At 41.1% G+C, this 16,196-nt stretch overlaps 1 protein-coding gene across 1 annotated transcript; it reads right to left on the bottom strand.

Annotated features, from left to right (window-relative positions):
- Positions 1 to 557: 557 nt before the first annotated feature.
- Positions 558 to 14,733, bottom strand: DRG1 (developmentally regulated GTP binding protein 1). Its single transcript, XM_036014196.1, is given in 12 exon segments — positions 558 to 862; positions 4,382 to 4,458; positions 4,460 to 4,505; positions 4,995 to 5,162; positions 6,311 to 6,441; positions 9,049 to 9,153; positions 9,155 to 9,219; positions 11,560 to 11,629; positions 12,255 to 12,408; positions 12,411 to 12,429; positions 13,202 to 13,325; positions 14,583 to 14,733. Coding segments are annotated over 12 exon segments (1,101 nt in total). The 5' UTR covers positions 14,625 to 14,733; the 3' UTR covers positions 558 to 762.
- Between the last annotated feature and the right edge of the window lie 1,463 nt (positions 14,734 to 16,196).

The raw sequence follows: 16,196 nt of genomic DNA, 5'->3' as shown, positions 1-16,196 counted from the left end.
CAGGTAAAGGGACCAGTGACAACAAAAGCTAACATCCACCAAGTACTTACATGCCAGACACTGTGCTAAGCATTTTATAAGTACCATGTTCCTTAATACTAACAATCTCCACTCTAGAAGATGCTATTACTATCTCCATGTTACATGAGGAAACTGAGGCTTATAGAGGTTGAGTAATTTGTGCAAGGTTCCACAACTAATTATAAGTAAACCTGCAACTCAAACACCAATGTGCCTGCTCAGAGTACTTTACTCAATCACCACACTACACCATCTCCCAAATGGGGTAGCCTTGTAAGAAACAGTTTACTTACATCCAGCCCTTCAGGTCCTCCTCTTCAGCATCATCTGGGAAAGACCATTCAAAAGGACTGAAGGCCATATACAGTTAGAAGGGTTTCCCATGACTAAATATCAGCTAAGATGTTGCAATCACATTTTTATCCAGTTCATACTCAAGACAAAGCTCCCAAGTACCCCTTCTGCAGGTGCCTCACTGTACATACCCATTGTCATTTAGTCCATCCCAAAAGAAATTCTGACAATGACACATGAACTGCACATAGCCAGCTGGCCTACCAGGTCCTTTATGCAGTTCAGCATACAAGGTGATGCCCAGTAAAGACAAATGAAGTTTCAGTATGGGTACCTCCACCTCCCTCCCCTGAATCCTGATCCAGTGGCTGCCAAAGCCAGAAGGGGATTGCTTGGTCATGGGAAAGCTGCAGTGGTTGGCCCAGTAGATCGGGAAGGGGGAAGGTTTCACTTCTTCACAATCTGAATGACGTCCTCATCCTCCAATGTATGATCTTTACCCACTTTTTGAGGATTGTGTTTCACCGAGAGACCCCAGACCAGAGCGCTGTATGGAAGGGAAAAAAGAACAGTCAGTACAATCACCTAGCCTCTTCCCTAGCTACCTGGGTGCCATTTCTGCTCAGGTTTAGCATTCCAGCTCTTAAGAGCCATAGTACTGCAACAGCCAAGGTCCTCTCTCCCCAGTCAAGAATCACACTCAGAAGTCAGAGGCTTTAGCTTCCCCAGTAGTACGGCACACTGGAGCCTTCAAAGTAGCAAAGACTATTGGAAGTTACATAGTTCCTCTTGTCCCAGAACCAGTTTAAGAAGGTCAAAGAGAAAAAACACAAATAAGTGTGACAAGACTAGCTTAAAATTAAAAGCAGCATGGGTTTGTTACAGAGAAATAGCCTAAAATGATTCAGATTGGAAATTCTTACAAATACAGTGTCCGTTGTAGACTGTGAAAGAATACTAGTTTCGGCCCTGGCCAAGCAGCTCAGTTGGTTAGGGCGTTGTCCTAATAACGTCAAGGTTGTAAGTTTGATCTCCAGTCAGGTCACATGCAAGAAGCAACCAATGAATGCATAATAAGTGGAACAAGAAATAGATGTGGTTTGTCTGTCTCTCTGTCCCTCCCTCCTTCCCTAGCTCTCTCTCACCAAAAATCAATAAAAAAAAAAATTTCTTTCTAAACAAAGAACACCAGTTTTTTGTTGGGTCTACTGAAACTATCAGTGGGTACTGATAGGAAACATAGCCCCCCACCCCCAGCCACACTCGGAAAATTCTCCCACCCTATCAAGAAACCACAAATGGTATATTTTCCTGATTTTCTTAGAGTGCATAAAGATAATTTTTATCCATAGGCCTCCAATACTAAAAGTACATAGTAGTACTGATGGAAATTGATGAACAAAACACTGAGACCTGCCTCTCAGAAGCTAAGAACTATGTACCAATGCACAGAAAATGGTGGCCATACTGTTGTTATATCATCTTTGCATCAAAACTTTAAAAATCTATATTCCAAACAAATCACTAAATAAGATTTCACTTTGGAAAAAACAGATAAACAACAGGAATAGATATAAGAATATTAGTAAAACAAGTATATATATATATAAAATTTTCTAATTTACTAACAAGCAAGGTAAATAAAAAGCAGGTGACCATTTTATCATCTTAAACAAGAAAACTACTTTTTATCAGTGATGCCTACAGTCAAGTCTGTGCCTCCTATTTTGTTGACAGCAATGTAAAAGGTTCACCCCTTTTGGAAAGTAATGCAACAAAAAATATGAAAAGCCATATAATCATTAATCATACTTCTAAATTAAATAAAAAGTAAGTTTTGTGCATGAAGATGAGAAAAGTATGTAAGTAGCAAAGATAAGAAAAACGTGGTTAAAATGATATATATAAATCTTGTAACACATGGGAAACACATATAATAAATGATCAAAAGATATGTGCTGTGCATCTGGGCAAGAACATAAAGGAATGCAACATAAACAAATGTTATAATTAGTAGGTCTAAAAGCCTAATTTTTTCTATTACTAAGATGGTTAAAAAGCTATTTGGGCATTATTTAAAAAAACAAAACAAGAAAATAGTGAACAAATAAAATTCTATTTGCTTTGATATGTCTCTTCTCCAAAATATTCTCCTCTCATTTAATTCCCTGGTGAACTTATAGTTCTAGAGGCTTTGCAGTATTCTGCCACCATGGAAGGCAGGAGCTACATAGAAATCTATGAAGTTTGGAAAGGGAAAATGTCTAACTTTCCCAAGACTCCACTTACTCAAGCCTGTGCGAAATATAATAGTTTGAGGATAATGAAAATTAGCACCTACAAGTGGAATATAGTTATTTTATTTTAAGATTTATTTATTTATTCTTTTAGAGAAAGGGGAAGGGAAGGAGAAAGAGAGGTCTCATGTGCCCCCCACCAGGGACCTGGCCTGCAACCCAGGTGTGTGCCCTAACCGGAAATCAAATCAGCAACCCCTTGCTTCATAGTCCAGCACTCAATCCACTGAGGCACACCAGCCAGGGCTAGTTATTTATTTTAAATAAAAGGAATGTAAGGCTTAAGAAAAGACTTCACTCTTTCAGTATTCTTAGGATAACAAATGAGTGTTTTTAGAATGTCACTATGTTCTGCCCTGGCTGGTATGGCTCAGTGGACTGAGCCCTGGTTTGTGAACCAAAAGATTGCCAGTTCAATTCACAATCAGGGCATATGCCTGGGTTGCAGGCCTGGTACTCAGTTGGGGGTGTGTGAGAGACGATCAATCAATGTGTCTCTCATACATCAATGTTTCTCTCACTCTCTTTCTCCCTCCCTTCCTCTCTCTCTAAAAATAAATAAAATCTTTACATATATATATGGAAAAGGGGCAGGATAAGCCCTGGCTGGGTGTCTCAGTTGGCTGGAACAACATCCCAGTATAAAAAGGTCATGGGTTCAACCTCTGGTCAGGGCACTATAAGAAGCAACAATGAATGCATGTATAGGTGAAACAACAAATCGATGTTTCTCTCTCTCTAAAATCAATAATTAAAAAAAGAAAGAAAACAAAAAAGAAAGGAAAAGGAAAAGAGGAGAAGGCTAACATGAACCAAAAAAATCAAATACCCACACCAACCTAACCAGGTAATCAAAGTAAATATCACCATCGATAAGACCTATTGACATCACGATGATATAACGCACTGAAGACACATCATCATTTCTGTGGTATTCTTACGAAAAATACACCTCACTTCAATCATGAGACAACACTGAATAAACCCAAAGTGAAGGAGATTCTACAAAATAAGTGATCAATACTCTTCAAAAGTGTCAAGATTTTCAAAGACAGTGAAAGGCTAAGGAATAGTACTGGAAGGCTGGGGCACTGCAAGACTAAGAAGTAACAATTAAATGCTATGTAGATTCCTGAAACACAAAAAGGACACTGGTAGAAAAGGTATTAAAATTCAAGTAATATTCCAATGCTAATTTCTGTTCTTGGTAACTGTACTGTGGTTATAGGAGCTGATAATGTTCACAGAAGCAGGGTGAGATACAAGAAAACTCTCTGGACTATTTTCTGCAACTTTTCTATAAATTTAAAATCAGTTCAAAATAAGTTATTAAAAGTAACAAATAAATAATGAGATTGCTCATTGTTAGTGGGTTTTCACTGCTTCTAGGCCTTCTCAGCAATAAAAAGTATGAGAAAGAGATTAAGGTGTTTACCACTGCATGAGGTTTAGAGGGGGGACTGTACCCAGTGGAGGCCAATATGATGCTAGCAAGAAGAATTAACGCTTAGGTTTTCCAAGAAGATAAATTAGTAAGAAAAAGTCAGAGCCCTTTGTACTGTCAGACTTCCTGAACAGAAAAGGCTTCTAGAGCTCTTCCTGCTCCAACTTCACATGACTTGAAGACACTGCAGAACTCTAACCAAACAAGCACCTCAGCAGCCTCCCTGATGACCACTTTACTTAATGCTATCCTAAGAATTTCTAGTTAGTGGGATCAGTAACTCACAGGAAAAAGAAGGTACCACTTATGTGCCCATGATACTTACTATTTAAATTCTTTAATAAGATTTTTGTGAATCTTCATGCAGAAATCTTCCACTGTGGTCCTGGAGTAAGGCAGCACACACTGGGGATGTGTAATCTGGCAACTGGCCTTTAGGTTTGGTGTAACTAGAACAGAGAAGGAACAGAGGTTATCTACTTCTGGGAATGCTTCATATACAAAATATAAATCAACCCTCCATCATCCCTGAGAAGAAGAGATCCAGATAACCCCCAACTTCAGAAAAATATTTCCCTCGCCCTGGCTGATGTGGCTCAGTGGACTGAGTGCCAGCCTGTGAACCAAAGGGTCACTGGTTCAATTCCCAGCTGGGGCACATGCCTGGGTCGTGGGCCACGTGTTCCCAGTGGTGGGGTGCACAAGAAGTAATCACACACTGTATTTCTCTCTCTCCTCTCTCTCCCTCCCTTCCCTTCTCTCTAAAAATAAACAAACAAATCTTTTTTTTAAAAATGCCCTCAATTATGGCGTAGCAGATAAAAGGATTTAATTTATATCTTCTAAAAGACATTATGTTAATGAGCTCCAGAGGGTATCATTTTAGGAGAGTCTGGTTTAATTCCCACAGCAATATCACCCTACCCACTAAGACTTACATCCTCACAAGTTTCAGATAGTCCCAGATCTTTTCCAATAGGTCATCAAAATTCCAGCGGTGATGGGCAGAAATGGGTACACAGTGAGGTACCTTGTATATGATATCTAATTCCTCAATGGAGATCTGATCAATCTTATTTAACACATAGATACAGGGGATATAAACTCTATAAAAAAAAACACAGGATGTTAGTCTGGACCTGTTGACAAGACTTATCAGTTTGATTATCAGCACCCCCTCACCCAGAACCCCAAATGAGACACTTTCAAAAGGGACCATAAGAGGCAGATCAACCCCCTGCCCCACAAAGAAAAACTTTCTACCAAAACAAAGCAGAATATCCAAAAAGTAAACTATGAGTTGAGAAATAACAAAACCCAGGCCCTAGTTCCAACCATGCAGCTACCTACTGAAAATGTATGCTACAACAAAAAGAACCCAGACTAAACCCAGGAGTCACACAGACTAAATCTATTCATAACTCAGTCACTTTTAAAATATGGGCCCATCAGCAAGTCTCAGAGTCAATTTCCTACAAAGTTGTTTTAAGAATTGTAAGAATGTAAATATATTTCTTATAATATATTGCATGATAATTTTTAAAGAATAAAGAAATTTTCAATACAATACCAGACAATGTCATAATTCCAATGTCCAGTCAATGAGGCAGCTAAGGTTAGCAGTAATTAGGCGGCCGTAAATTCTCAGGCTTCAAGGGGCTCACTTATAAAATGTCTAACTCAAAGCACTGGCTTTGTTTTCAAATGAGGATCAAATAAGTTCACAAACAAATATGAACGAACTCAAAGGAAAGCAACCAGAAAATATTATATCCAAATGCCACCAAAAATTTTAAGTGGTTTCAATTATTTTTCAATTTCAAATATTAATAATAGTGGTTTTTCACGGACTAGGGTTTCAGCTACGTACTCTTAGGTTAGACAGAACAGACACAGCCTGGCCTGCTCTGAGTTAGGATAGCCGATAGGATTTCTCACATGAACTAATTCTGGGAGTAAAGACTGCGAAGGTTCTCGACCATCATATGACAGAGCTTAGGAGACAGCCTAGTTCACACCAAGTACCTGAAATGGGGACTCTGGCCATCATAATGAAATTTCAGAGCAAAAAGGATGTTAGGAATCATGACCAACCCTTCATTTTACAGCTAAGGAAACCAAGGTCCACTAATATTTGAGACAGTAGCACAACTGGAGTTAGAGTCAACATCTGCTAGATTCGTGATCCAGTGTTGTTTCCCTTACAAGGCTTCAAATTCAAACTCGGGTACCAGACTGAACAGTCGGTTCATACCTGTTTCCTTCCACCACATCAATAAGGTCGTCCGCTGTGGCATCACTACGCAGAGTCACATCAGCATTATGGATTTTGTATTCAGCCAGAATGCTCTTCACAGTTTCCGCATCCAACTCACTCTGAGGGCACTGAATAAGCACAGAAGACATTGACTGGTCAGAGAGCAAAAAAAAAATATCCCCAAAGTATCTACTGACGAATCTGGATAACCCTAGCTAAAGTGCAAATTCATTTCTAAAGATTGCTCTCTTGGATGAGAGTAACTGACTTTTAGTAGAAAATACTTAAAAACTAAAACTCTTTCCAAACTCTAAGGAAGCTGTCACAGGCTGACCCGTGTCTCCACAGCTCCCACCCAAATTCACATGTTGAAGTTCTAGTATCTCATAACATAGCCATTTGGAGACAGGGTCTTAAAGAGGTAATCATGTTAAAATGAAGTCATATGGATAGGTCCTAACCCAATGTGACTGATATCCCTACAGGAAAAGGAGAACGGGACACAAACACACAAGAGGGAAGATCACGTGAAGACAGAGAGAAGATGGCCATATCAAAAAGGAAAGAGACCTCAGAAGAAACCAACCTTCTTCTCACCTTGGCCTCACATATCTAGCCTCCACAATTAACAGAAAATTAATTTCTGTTGGTTAAACAACCCAGTCTATGGCACTTTATTATGGCAGCCTTAGCAAACCAATATAAAAAGAATAATGAATACTCAAATTCAAACATTTGACAGGATAACGGGAAGGATCTTCAGACAGGACAGTTTAAACCTATGCTAGTTAAAATGCCTGGACCTCTAGGACGTTCAACGTTATAGGAAATTCTCAGTCCTCAATTACATGACTTAGAAGCAGCATTTGACAGTTACTGATCACTCCTCCAATCTAAAACACTTTACTTGGCTTTCAGGATTCCAAACTCTTCTGGTTTTTCTTCTCCTCCTTTGTCTGAGAAGTCTTATTTGCTGATTCTTCCCATCAACCAACCTCTAATCATTGAGGGGGCCACAAGGCTTAATATTTGATCCTCTCTGTATTTGCACTCACTTCCTAGTGATCTCAGCTAAACTTATAACTTTGAAGTTGATGACTGCCAACTGCACACCCACAGCCCAGATCATTCCTCGTGTGACTGTCTGATAGCAACACTTGGGTGTCTGACATCTCAACCTGAACATCCTGATTTTTCCCCTCCCCTCCAAATCTATTCTACCCTCCTACCATTTTAGTAGTAAGACTGCATTTTTCTAGCTTAGAAAAAAAAAGTCATCTCTTCTTTCATAAACCACATCTAATCCAGGGGTAATTCCTATCAGCTACTTTACTTTTTTTTTTTTTTTAATATTTTATTATATAGTTTTAGAGAGAGGGGAAGGGAAGGAGAAAGACAGGGAGAGAAATATCAGTGCGTGGTTGCCTCTTGCAGGCCTCCTACTGGAGGCCTGGCCTGCAACCCCAGGCATATGCTGACTGGGAAATCAAACCGGTGACCCTTTTGTTCTCAGGTCCACACTCAATCAACTGAGCTACGTCTGCCAAGGCTGTAACTCCTATCAGCTACTTTCAACACCTTTCCAACAATCAACTACTTTGCATCTCCTCCACTATCACAACCCTGTCTAAGAAGCTTTTACTTCTTGACTGGCTTATTGCAATAACCTCTTAAATGGTTTCTCAGCTTCTGCTCATAATCCATTTCAGCTGGTTCTCCACAAACAGCTAGACTGACTCCACTAAAACCTAAATCAGAACCATATTTTCTCCAGATTGGACACCAAACAGCAGTTACTCAATTCCTGCAAAATAAAGTGTGTATGGCCCTATTCTAGGACTTCATCTCTTACTTTCCTACTTGCTCAGTTATTCCTCAACATGCAAAGGCATGCTCTACTTCAGAGCCATGAATGCTCCCTGTACAAGAAATGTTCTTCCCGCCCTGGCTGATATAGCTTAGTGGATGAAACAAAGAATTCTTTGTTTCAAAGGCCTGGTTCGATTCCCAGTCAGAGCACATGCCTGGGTTGCAGGCCAGGTCCCCTGTAGGGGGTGTGTGAGAGGCAACCACACATTGGTGTTTCTCTCCCTCTCTTTTTCCCTCTCTTCCCCTCTCTAACAATAATAAAATTTTTTTAAAAAGAAATGCTCTCCCCAAAGATAACTCATTTGGTTCACTCTTCATGTCACCTTACTGAGGACTTCTCTGACCAACCTACTTAAAACTGCAACCCTCCCACTGTATTCTCCATCCCCTTTCCCTAGTTTACTTTTGTCCTCAGATTCCATGTCATCTATAGGACTACATCTACTCCATTTTGTTTGCTATTTCTCCCCATTAGAGTACAAGGGCAAGAATTTTTGTCTATTTTTCTCCCTCTTCCATCTACTCCCCAGAGCCTAAAACAATGCTTAGCCCCTGGCAGAACACTCTACTGATCTATGTGGAATGACTAAAACATGATGTTGGCAGGCACATGCTTCATATAAGCATAAGATTGGTTTATACTCCCATACCATTCCGAACAGAAAACCCAGAAGAGAAATTAAATGAAGAGTACAAAGGTAAGTCTGAGATGGACCCTTATCCTACTCTTAATTTCCTGTCAGTCATTACAAGGTCATGTGTTACTTCAATTAGTGCTAGAAGTTCAGGTAATTTCCAAATGTCACTGTCCTGTAGCTCAATCCATTCCACCCCAGCCTGCCTCACTATCATCTTCTCCAGCTTACAGTGGCTGTGAGGTTAATACCACCCTTATCCTTCTTCTAAAGCCAATGTTGGGAAGGTTTGCTGTTCAAGCGAATGCCAAAGCCTTCCAATTCGTTTTCAATTATCGTTCTTATGTCCCAAGGGTTTCAGGACATCCAGAACAATCAGGATCAAGTTACACGTTCGGAGCAAGAGAGGGGGATACCCCCACCCCCTGAAGGGGCCACTGAAAGAATTGAAAAATTAAAAATTATACCCAAGCAAAATTTTATTAAAGATTTATCTAATCCAAATACTCAAAATTGGGAGCATGGTGGGCAATTCCTGCACTTAAGAGACAAAGGATGTTTTTGTAAATACATAGACACACGTGAAGTTCTAAGGATAACCAAGATTTAGCCAGAAGTCAATTTGTGATGTGTACTTGGTTTTCTACTAGTGTACCTAGAAGATGCACCAACTTCTAGATTCACTAGTACAAAAACAAGTCAGAATGAAGAAACAAACCAAGCATTAACCTAAATCCACGAAAGAGTTTTAAAAGATTTAGAACAGTAAGAATTCTCAAAGAATAAGATTATCTGGCTAGCATATTTTAATCAACTTTATTGAGGCATAATCTACAAAAACAAGTTGTGCCAAAGTTAAGCATATAGTTTGATGACAAATATATATACCTATCTAACCACTATAGCAATCGAGAAACATTTCCATCACCAATTCCATAAAATAGCTACATTAATAATTCAATGTAAGGGTAGATAAAAATACTGTAGAAGTGGAAAAAAAGAAATATTTACCTACCATTTACCCTTTCTTGGGAGGTTACTATAGAACATGCTCAGCAAAATATAACAATAACCCCTAAAAAAGTAAAACAATGACTCTAGGAAATAGGGAAATCCCACACATGAATACAGAAGAAAATTTCTGGGTAACCACCATGCAAAAACTCTATAGGTGCTCTGTCCAATACAGATTCTGCTAGCCACCTGTGGCTATTGCATTTAAATTAATTAAAAATTAAAAGTATAAAATTTAGTTCCTCAATTGCATTAGGCACATTTAAAGTGTTCAACAGCCACACATGCCTAGGAGCTACCACACTGAACAGCAGAGATTCAGAACATTCCTTTACTGGACAGTCCTGGTCTAGAAAGTAACCAACCATATTGAGCCATGACGACAGAGAATGGTAGAGGTCAGGGTTTGGGGAGAGAATAAAATTAGCAAGATTATTTCTAGAACTGTATTTAGGTAGCTAGAAAAATATTGACTGATAGGCATTTTAATCTGTTGGAAACATTTGAAAAATATTAGCAAATACAGAAAAAGTAAACAAAACCAAACAATAACCAATTATTTACTCCATGAAAAACAAATTCAGAAGACACATTTCTTTTTCTTTTCTTAAGGCTGTATGTATGTATGTATTTATTTATTTAGAGGGGAAGGGAGAGACAAAGAGAGGGAGAGAAACAACAATACGTGAGAGAAATATCGATTGGCTGCCTCTTGCACACCCCCAACCAGGGACCTGGCCCGCAACCCAGGCATGCGCCCTGATGAGGAATCAAACCGATGACCTTTCAGTTCATATGCCAGCTCTCAACTCACTGAGCCACACCAGCTAAGGCAACAAAACACATTTCAACAGGAAAAAAAAAGTCATACTACTTTATCTTAGCATTGAAACAAAAGTTACATAGTTATTACATAATCATGTCATGACTGATAACTAAAACTTGTGATATAACTTCTTTGAAAAAAATGGAAAAACAGGTATGGACTAAAAGAGAGTTCATTCTCCTCCATTAAATAAAAAACAAAAAAACGGCCTGGCTGGCGTATCTCAGTGGATTGAGCTCAGGCTGCGAACCAAAACATCGCAGGTTCAATTCCCAGTCAGGGCACATGCCTGGGGTTGTAGGCCAGGACCCCCAGCAACCGCACATTGATGTTTCTCTCTCTCTCTTCTCTCTCCCTTCCCTCTCTAGAAATAAATAAATAAAATCTTTAAAAACACACACAAAAGCATTGTCTAAAATTAAAAAAAATAGATGATATCTAAAATTCATTAACCATGAGACAGCAAAAACAGCTCAATTTTTAAAAGTGTGACGGTAAGTAGCAGAGGAAACAAGAGTTGACAGTATAGTTGCCAATGGGGAGTGACAGTGAAGGTGAGGAGAGGCAGGATAGCAGACTGTTCCAATTTGTAATTAGCATTTTATAAGAGTTTACTTAATGAAAAGAAGGAAAAGCATGGGTGAGAGTCAGGAAACCTGAGTTCTAGTTCAAAATCTGCCATGAACACTACAATACTGGGGCAAAGCACTTTACTTCTCCTGTCTTTGGAGTTTCTCCTCAAATGGGATCTGATTGTCCCCACAAATTCTGACATTCTACTCCAGTAAGAAGTCAGGTTTATGCCCAACACTATGGCATCCTCTCCAAACCACAGTCCCCATCTAAAGGAAGAGTACTGGTAAAGCAATGACATTCCAGGATGGTGGCCCTGGACCACTCACCTGCAATAACTTGACGGCCTCTACCCTTCCCATCCTTGGCACCCTCAATGATACCTGGGAGATCCAAAAGCTGCAAGATTAAGGACCAGGGGAAAAAAGGAAAACTGATTATAATCTGAGCAGATCAAATAGAATGATCTATTTCTCAAGTATCCAAAATTTAAGTGATCCAAATCCAATCTTCCTTATGAGTATGTGAATATTACTTTAACTACGAATCCTCTGCCCTGACTGGTGTGGTCAGTTGGTTGGGTGTTGTACCACAAAGCAAAAGGTCACCAGTTCGATTCCCAGTCAGGGCACAAGCCTGAATTAGGAGTTTGGTCCCCAGTTAGGGCACATGCAGGAGGCAACTGATCAATGTTTCTTTCACACAACATTGTGAAAGAAACATTGAGAAACACTGACCGGCTGCCTCCGATACACACCCAGAGCAGGGATCAAACTCACAACCTGGGTAAGCACCCTGACTCGGAATCAAACTCCCAACCTTTTGGAGTATGGGAAGACACTCCAATCGAGTCACACCAGCCAGAGCGTATAGTATTGTCTTCACTGCTTTATCTTCCCTGCTAGACAATGAGGGACTGATAGATCAAAGATCAGGTCTGGCATACAGACAGCTCCAAATAAATGCTTCTTAATGAATTAAAGAATGGATGTCTTCCCTTCCTTGGCCTGCAGGACTGACTCACCTGAATCTTGGCGCCTTTGTATCTGATAACACCAGGCACAGTGGTCAGAGTAGTGAACTCATAGGCTGCCACCTCAGAATACACCCCTGCCAGGTTACTGAGCAGTGTTGACTTCCCCACAGATGGAAAACCCACAAATCCAATTCGAGCATCACCTGTCTGGCCACGTCAAAACCTAAAACATCAATAAATATCAAAAAGAGGAAGAAAGTTACCTCTGAGTATTAAGACGCATGTAATTCCTTTCACATTCTGGCTACTTATCTCACTAGGACCTATTTCTGCAATTTTTTACAGTTTACCTCTGGAGTAGAACTTAAGCACACAAAATCCCCCTGGAGCAATTCATAATGTTTAATGAACTGTTTGATATAAAAACTTTATCCCATTACCACTTAACCTATTATATAACTTTCTGGTACTCATGGTATTTGAAACTCAAGTATTATATAATAAATGATCTAAAAAACAGGTTTCCTTTTTATCTTACAAACCCTGGGAACTATGTGACTGATTTTTTTTTTTTTACAATGGCTACAAACACGTTCAAAGCCAAATTTGTGGCCCTTCTCTTAGGAAGTGTACAGACTTTGACATTACTTTTGGTCCTAACCTTATCTCTTCGCTTCAGCTTATTCTTCCTACTTTCATTTCCCTTTGCATTCATTTCCTTACTTTTTATCACACTGACTGTATATATTTACATATTCCTATAAATCTACTGGGATCAGTACAATAGATACATCAATAAAAACCCTAGTTCACTTAGACAATATTCATTTGCTTTTGAAACCAGTAGAATAAACACAATTCAAGAATTCAGTCTTAGAAAATACAAATGTACTTTGACAGAAATTTTAAAATTATTTTTAAACCAAATGCCTGTATTATTTTGATAGAAATTATACCAGAGGGATTTTTAAAAAATGTTTAAGAAAAACACAAACCTTCTCCTGGCCCACCACCACCACCACCTTTTGGAGTAATGAGTTCTCTGCGAAGCTTAGCAAGGCGAGCCTTAAGCAGCCCTAAGTGGTGTGCCGTAGCCTTGTTCTTCTGAGTCCGAGCCATCTATAAGGGAAGAATCACAGCCATAAATCAGAAGCAGTTCCTACAGAGTAAAATATCCAGAATGAATGCTACCCCAGCTCTGAGAATGCTTCTTCCTAGGTCCCCCTAATGTCGGTATACCCACACCTACTTTTTTAGCTGATGAGACGGAGATGGGGGGGGGGGCGAGTGGGAGAGATTTGTTATTCCACTTATTTATGCAATCACTGGTTGCTTCTTGTACGTACCCCTACCCAGGATGGAATCTGCTGCAACCTTGGCCTGTCAGGCGGATGCTCTAACCAACTCAGCTACTCAGCCAGGGCCCTACCCATATCCATTTCAACGAGACTTTAAAAAGAGTGAAAATCTGCCCTGGCCAGGTAGCTAGGTTGGTTAGAGCATCATCCTGATACACCAAGGTTGCAATAGGATCCCAATCAGGGCACATACAGGAATCGACCAGTGAATGCATAAATGTTTCTCTCTTTCTCTCTCCCCTCCTTTCCTCTTTCTAAAATCAACTTTTAAAAAATTAAAGACTAACATCTCATTCTCTCCATCACCCAGCCCATTCTCCACATTACAGAGTAAAGCACTGAGGTCCATAGAGACGTGACGAAGGTCATTACAATTAGCATCCACAGATCAGACTAAAACTCATCTGCTGATTCCTTTTCTACAGCTTGTTCCTGGCATCCCCCATATGACACAAGGTTAACAGTTCCCTGGGTTTGAAGAGTTCTGAGCACTTCAGCAATGAAATCACACAATAATCCAGGTGAAATCGACAGCCACCCCAGATGTCAATCTAATTCAAGATTCTATTCCCGGGGAGACGGAGTCATCAAAGTAGAGACTGGGGAAGGTGGGGCTTCCAGGAATGCTAAGGAAAGATACTTAAGTACTTGAGCAGTCAGGGGTAGAGTAAGGGCACGGGATTCGGTGTTGCTCACAGAAAAGAAAAACGAGAAAAAAACTGAGAGAAACAATGCTCGGACAGGAGCTGAACACTGGAAGGAGGAGGCACCGACCAAGGTGCAGGGCTGTGGAACGCGGGCCCGGTCTGAGGGGAGTCGGAGAACGCGGACCCCGGACACAGGGGCGTCGGGGGACGCGGGTCCAGGCTGAGAGGAGTCGGGGAAGTAGGGTCCGAGCTGAGCGGAGTCGGGGAACGCCGGCCCAGTCCTGACGCGGCTGAAGGGAGTTCATGCAGGAGCGACACCGCCGAAAAAAGAACTCTCGGACGGAGAGCGAAGCGCCAGATGCGCCCATTACCTCGGCTTCGATCTCCGCAATCTTGGCTAAGGTGCTGCTCATGGTGGCGAGTCGCAGGGGTTGCACTGAGCGCCACACTACAATGTCCCTCCCCACACTAGCCGGCGGACCTGCCACAGCCACCAGGCACTACTTCAGTACGCAAGCGCGGTACTTCCCAATTCTCGCGAGAGAGCTCCGCACTGGGTTCACCGCGAGACCTACGGGGTTCAGTAGTCTCCTCCCTCTCAACCAACCCCGCCCCGTACCAAGAGCCAGCGCGGTGTCATAGAGCCCGCGGGAGCTGGGGCCAGAGAGGCCGCCCTAGTGCTTACCTCCCCGAGCGCGCTGAGGGTCGCGCGCTGCTCGGCCCCGCCCCGCCCCGCACAGACCTGCGCCCAGGGTCCCGCGCATGGTGTGTGAGTGGCTTTTTGCTACAGGCCCCCCCACCTGCGGCTCTCGGACCGTGGGCGTCTGTGAAAAGTGCACTCGAGCTCCCCACCCCTCTTCCTCGCCACCCCTTTACAGGTCCTGGAGCCCCTTTCTATGCTAGGTAGACAACTCGGCGGATTCCACGGCCTCCTGGGTTGATATAGAGACCGATCTTCAACCTGTCTTGCCCTCTTGGAAAAAAGAAAGTTCTCCTTTTCCATCTTTCAGAACTATATTTAGGTATCTTTTGTTTACTCGCAACCCCGAATAGAGTACATGGCACACAGTGAGCCCACAAGTTCATGATTAAATGGATGATTCCCAGAGAACTGGTACTTGAAACATACCTTGTAATACTGAAAAATGTGAAATGTTGTTAACGCCCATCAGTAGGGAAACAAATAAATAATGGTCCCTCTATGTTGTCAAACTCTATTTCAATCATTAAAATGTAAATTTGTGTGGTCTGACTGGACAGATGGATGTCCAGGACACGTTTTGAAAAAGGGGGCGGTGGAGGGTAGTCGCACCTACGTTGTGATCCCATTTATATTATTTTTTAAGTTAGACATTTATATAGGGGTACATGTATGAATGTGCATTTTTAAAGGTCTGAATAAAAGGATTCACTCAACCTCTTACAGTGGGATGGGATGCAAGGAAAGGGAAAAAGCCTTTCACTTGTTATTCCACGTATTTGTGTCAGAATTTTTAAAACGTTGAATGTATCCATGTTGTATTTGTGTGATAATAAAATTAAAATTTCCAAAACACTCCTCTTCCCCAAGTGTCTTGTGAAGAGGAAGCCAGGACATCCAAGAGCTCTGTGCTGGTTTTGAAATCTGCTTCCTGTGGGATCAATGAATTCTTGCTGAAAGATTGATTGATCCATTGGGAGTGGCAGGCCAGGCTTAACCCACATGGCTGGCTGCCACTCAGCCCTGGGAGAAAAGTATTTATTTAAATTTGTAAGTAAGAACAATTCCAACTTACCAGAGACAGAAAAGGAAGTTTTATTGGGCATAAAGGAGGGAATGGAGAAAGGAAAGCTTTTACGCAAGGGTCCAAGGGTTTTGTTCTTTTCTTTAACCTCAGGCCTTTCATAAATAAATTAAGGGGTGATGAGGTAATTAGATCCTGCACCATCAGTGATGGAGGAGGGAAGAAGAGGAGAGGAAGTCCAGCTGGAATGGGATATGATCA

The sequence above is a fragment of the Phyllostomus discolor genome, chromosome 13 (assembly GCF_004126475.2).
Source record: "Phyllostomus discolor isolate MPI-MPIP mPhyDis1 chromosome 13, mPhyDis1.pri.v3, whole genome shotgun sequence".
In the NCBI taxonomy this organism is placed as follows: Eukaryota; Metazoa; Chordata; class Mammalia; order Chiroptera; family Phyllostomidae; genus Phyllostomus; species Phyllostomus discolor.
The sequence above is the reverse complement of the archived record's forward strand: the minus strand, read 5'-3'. Positions and strand labels throughout refer to the sequence as shown.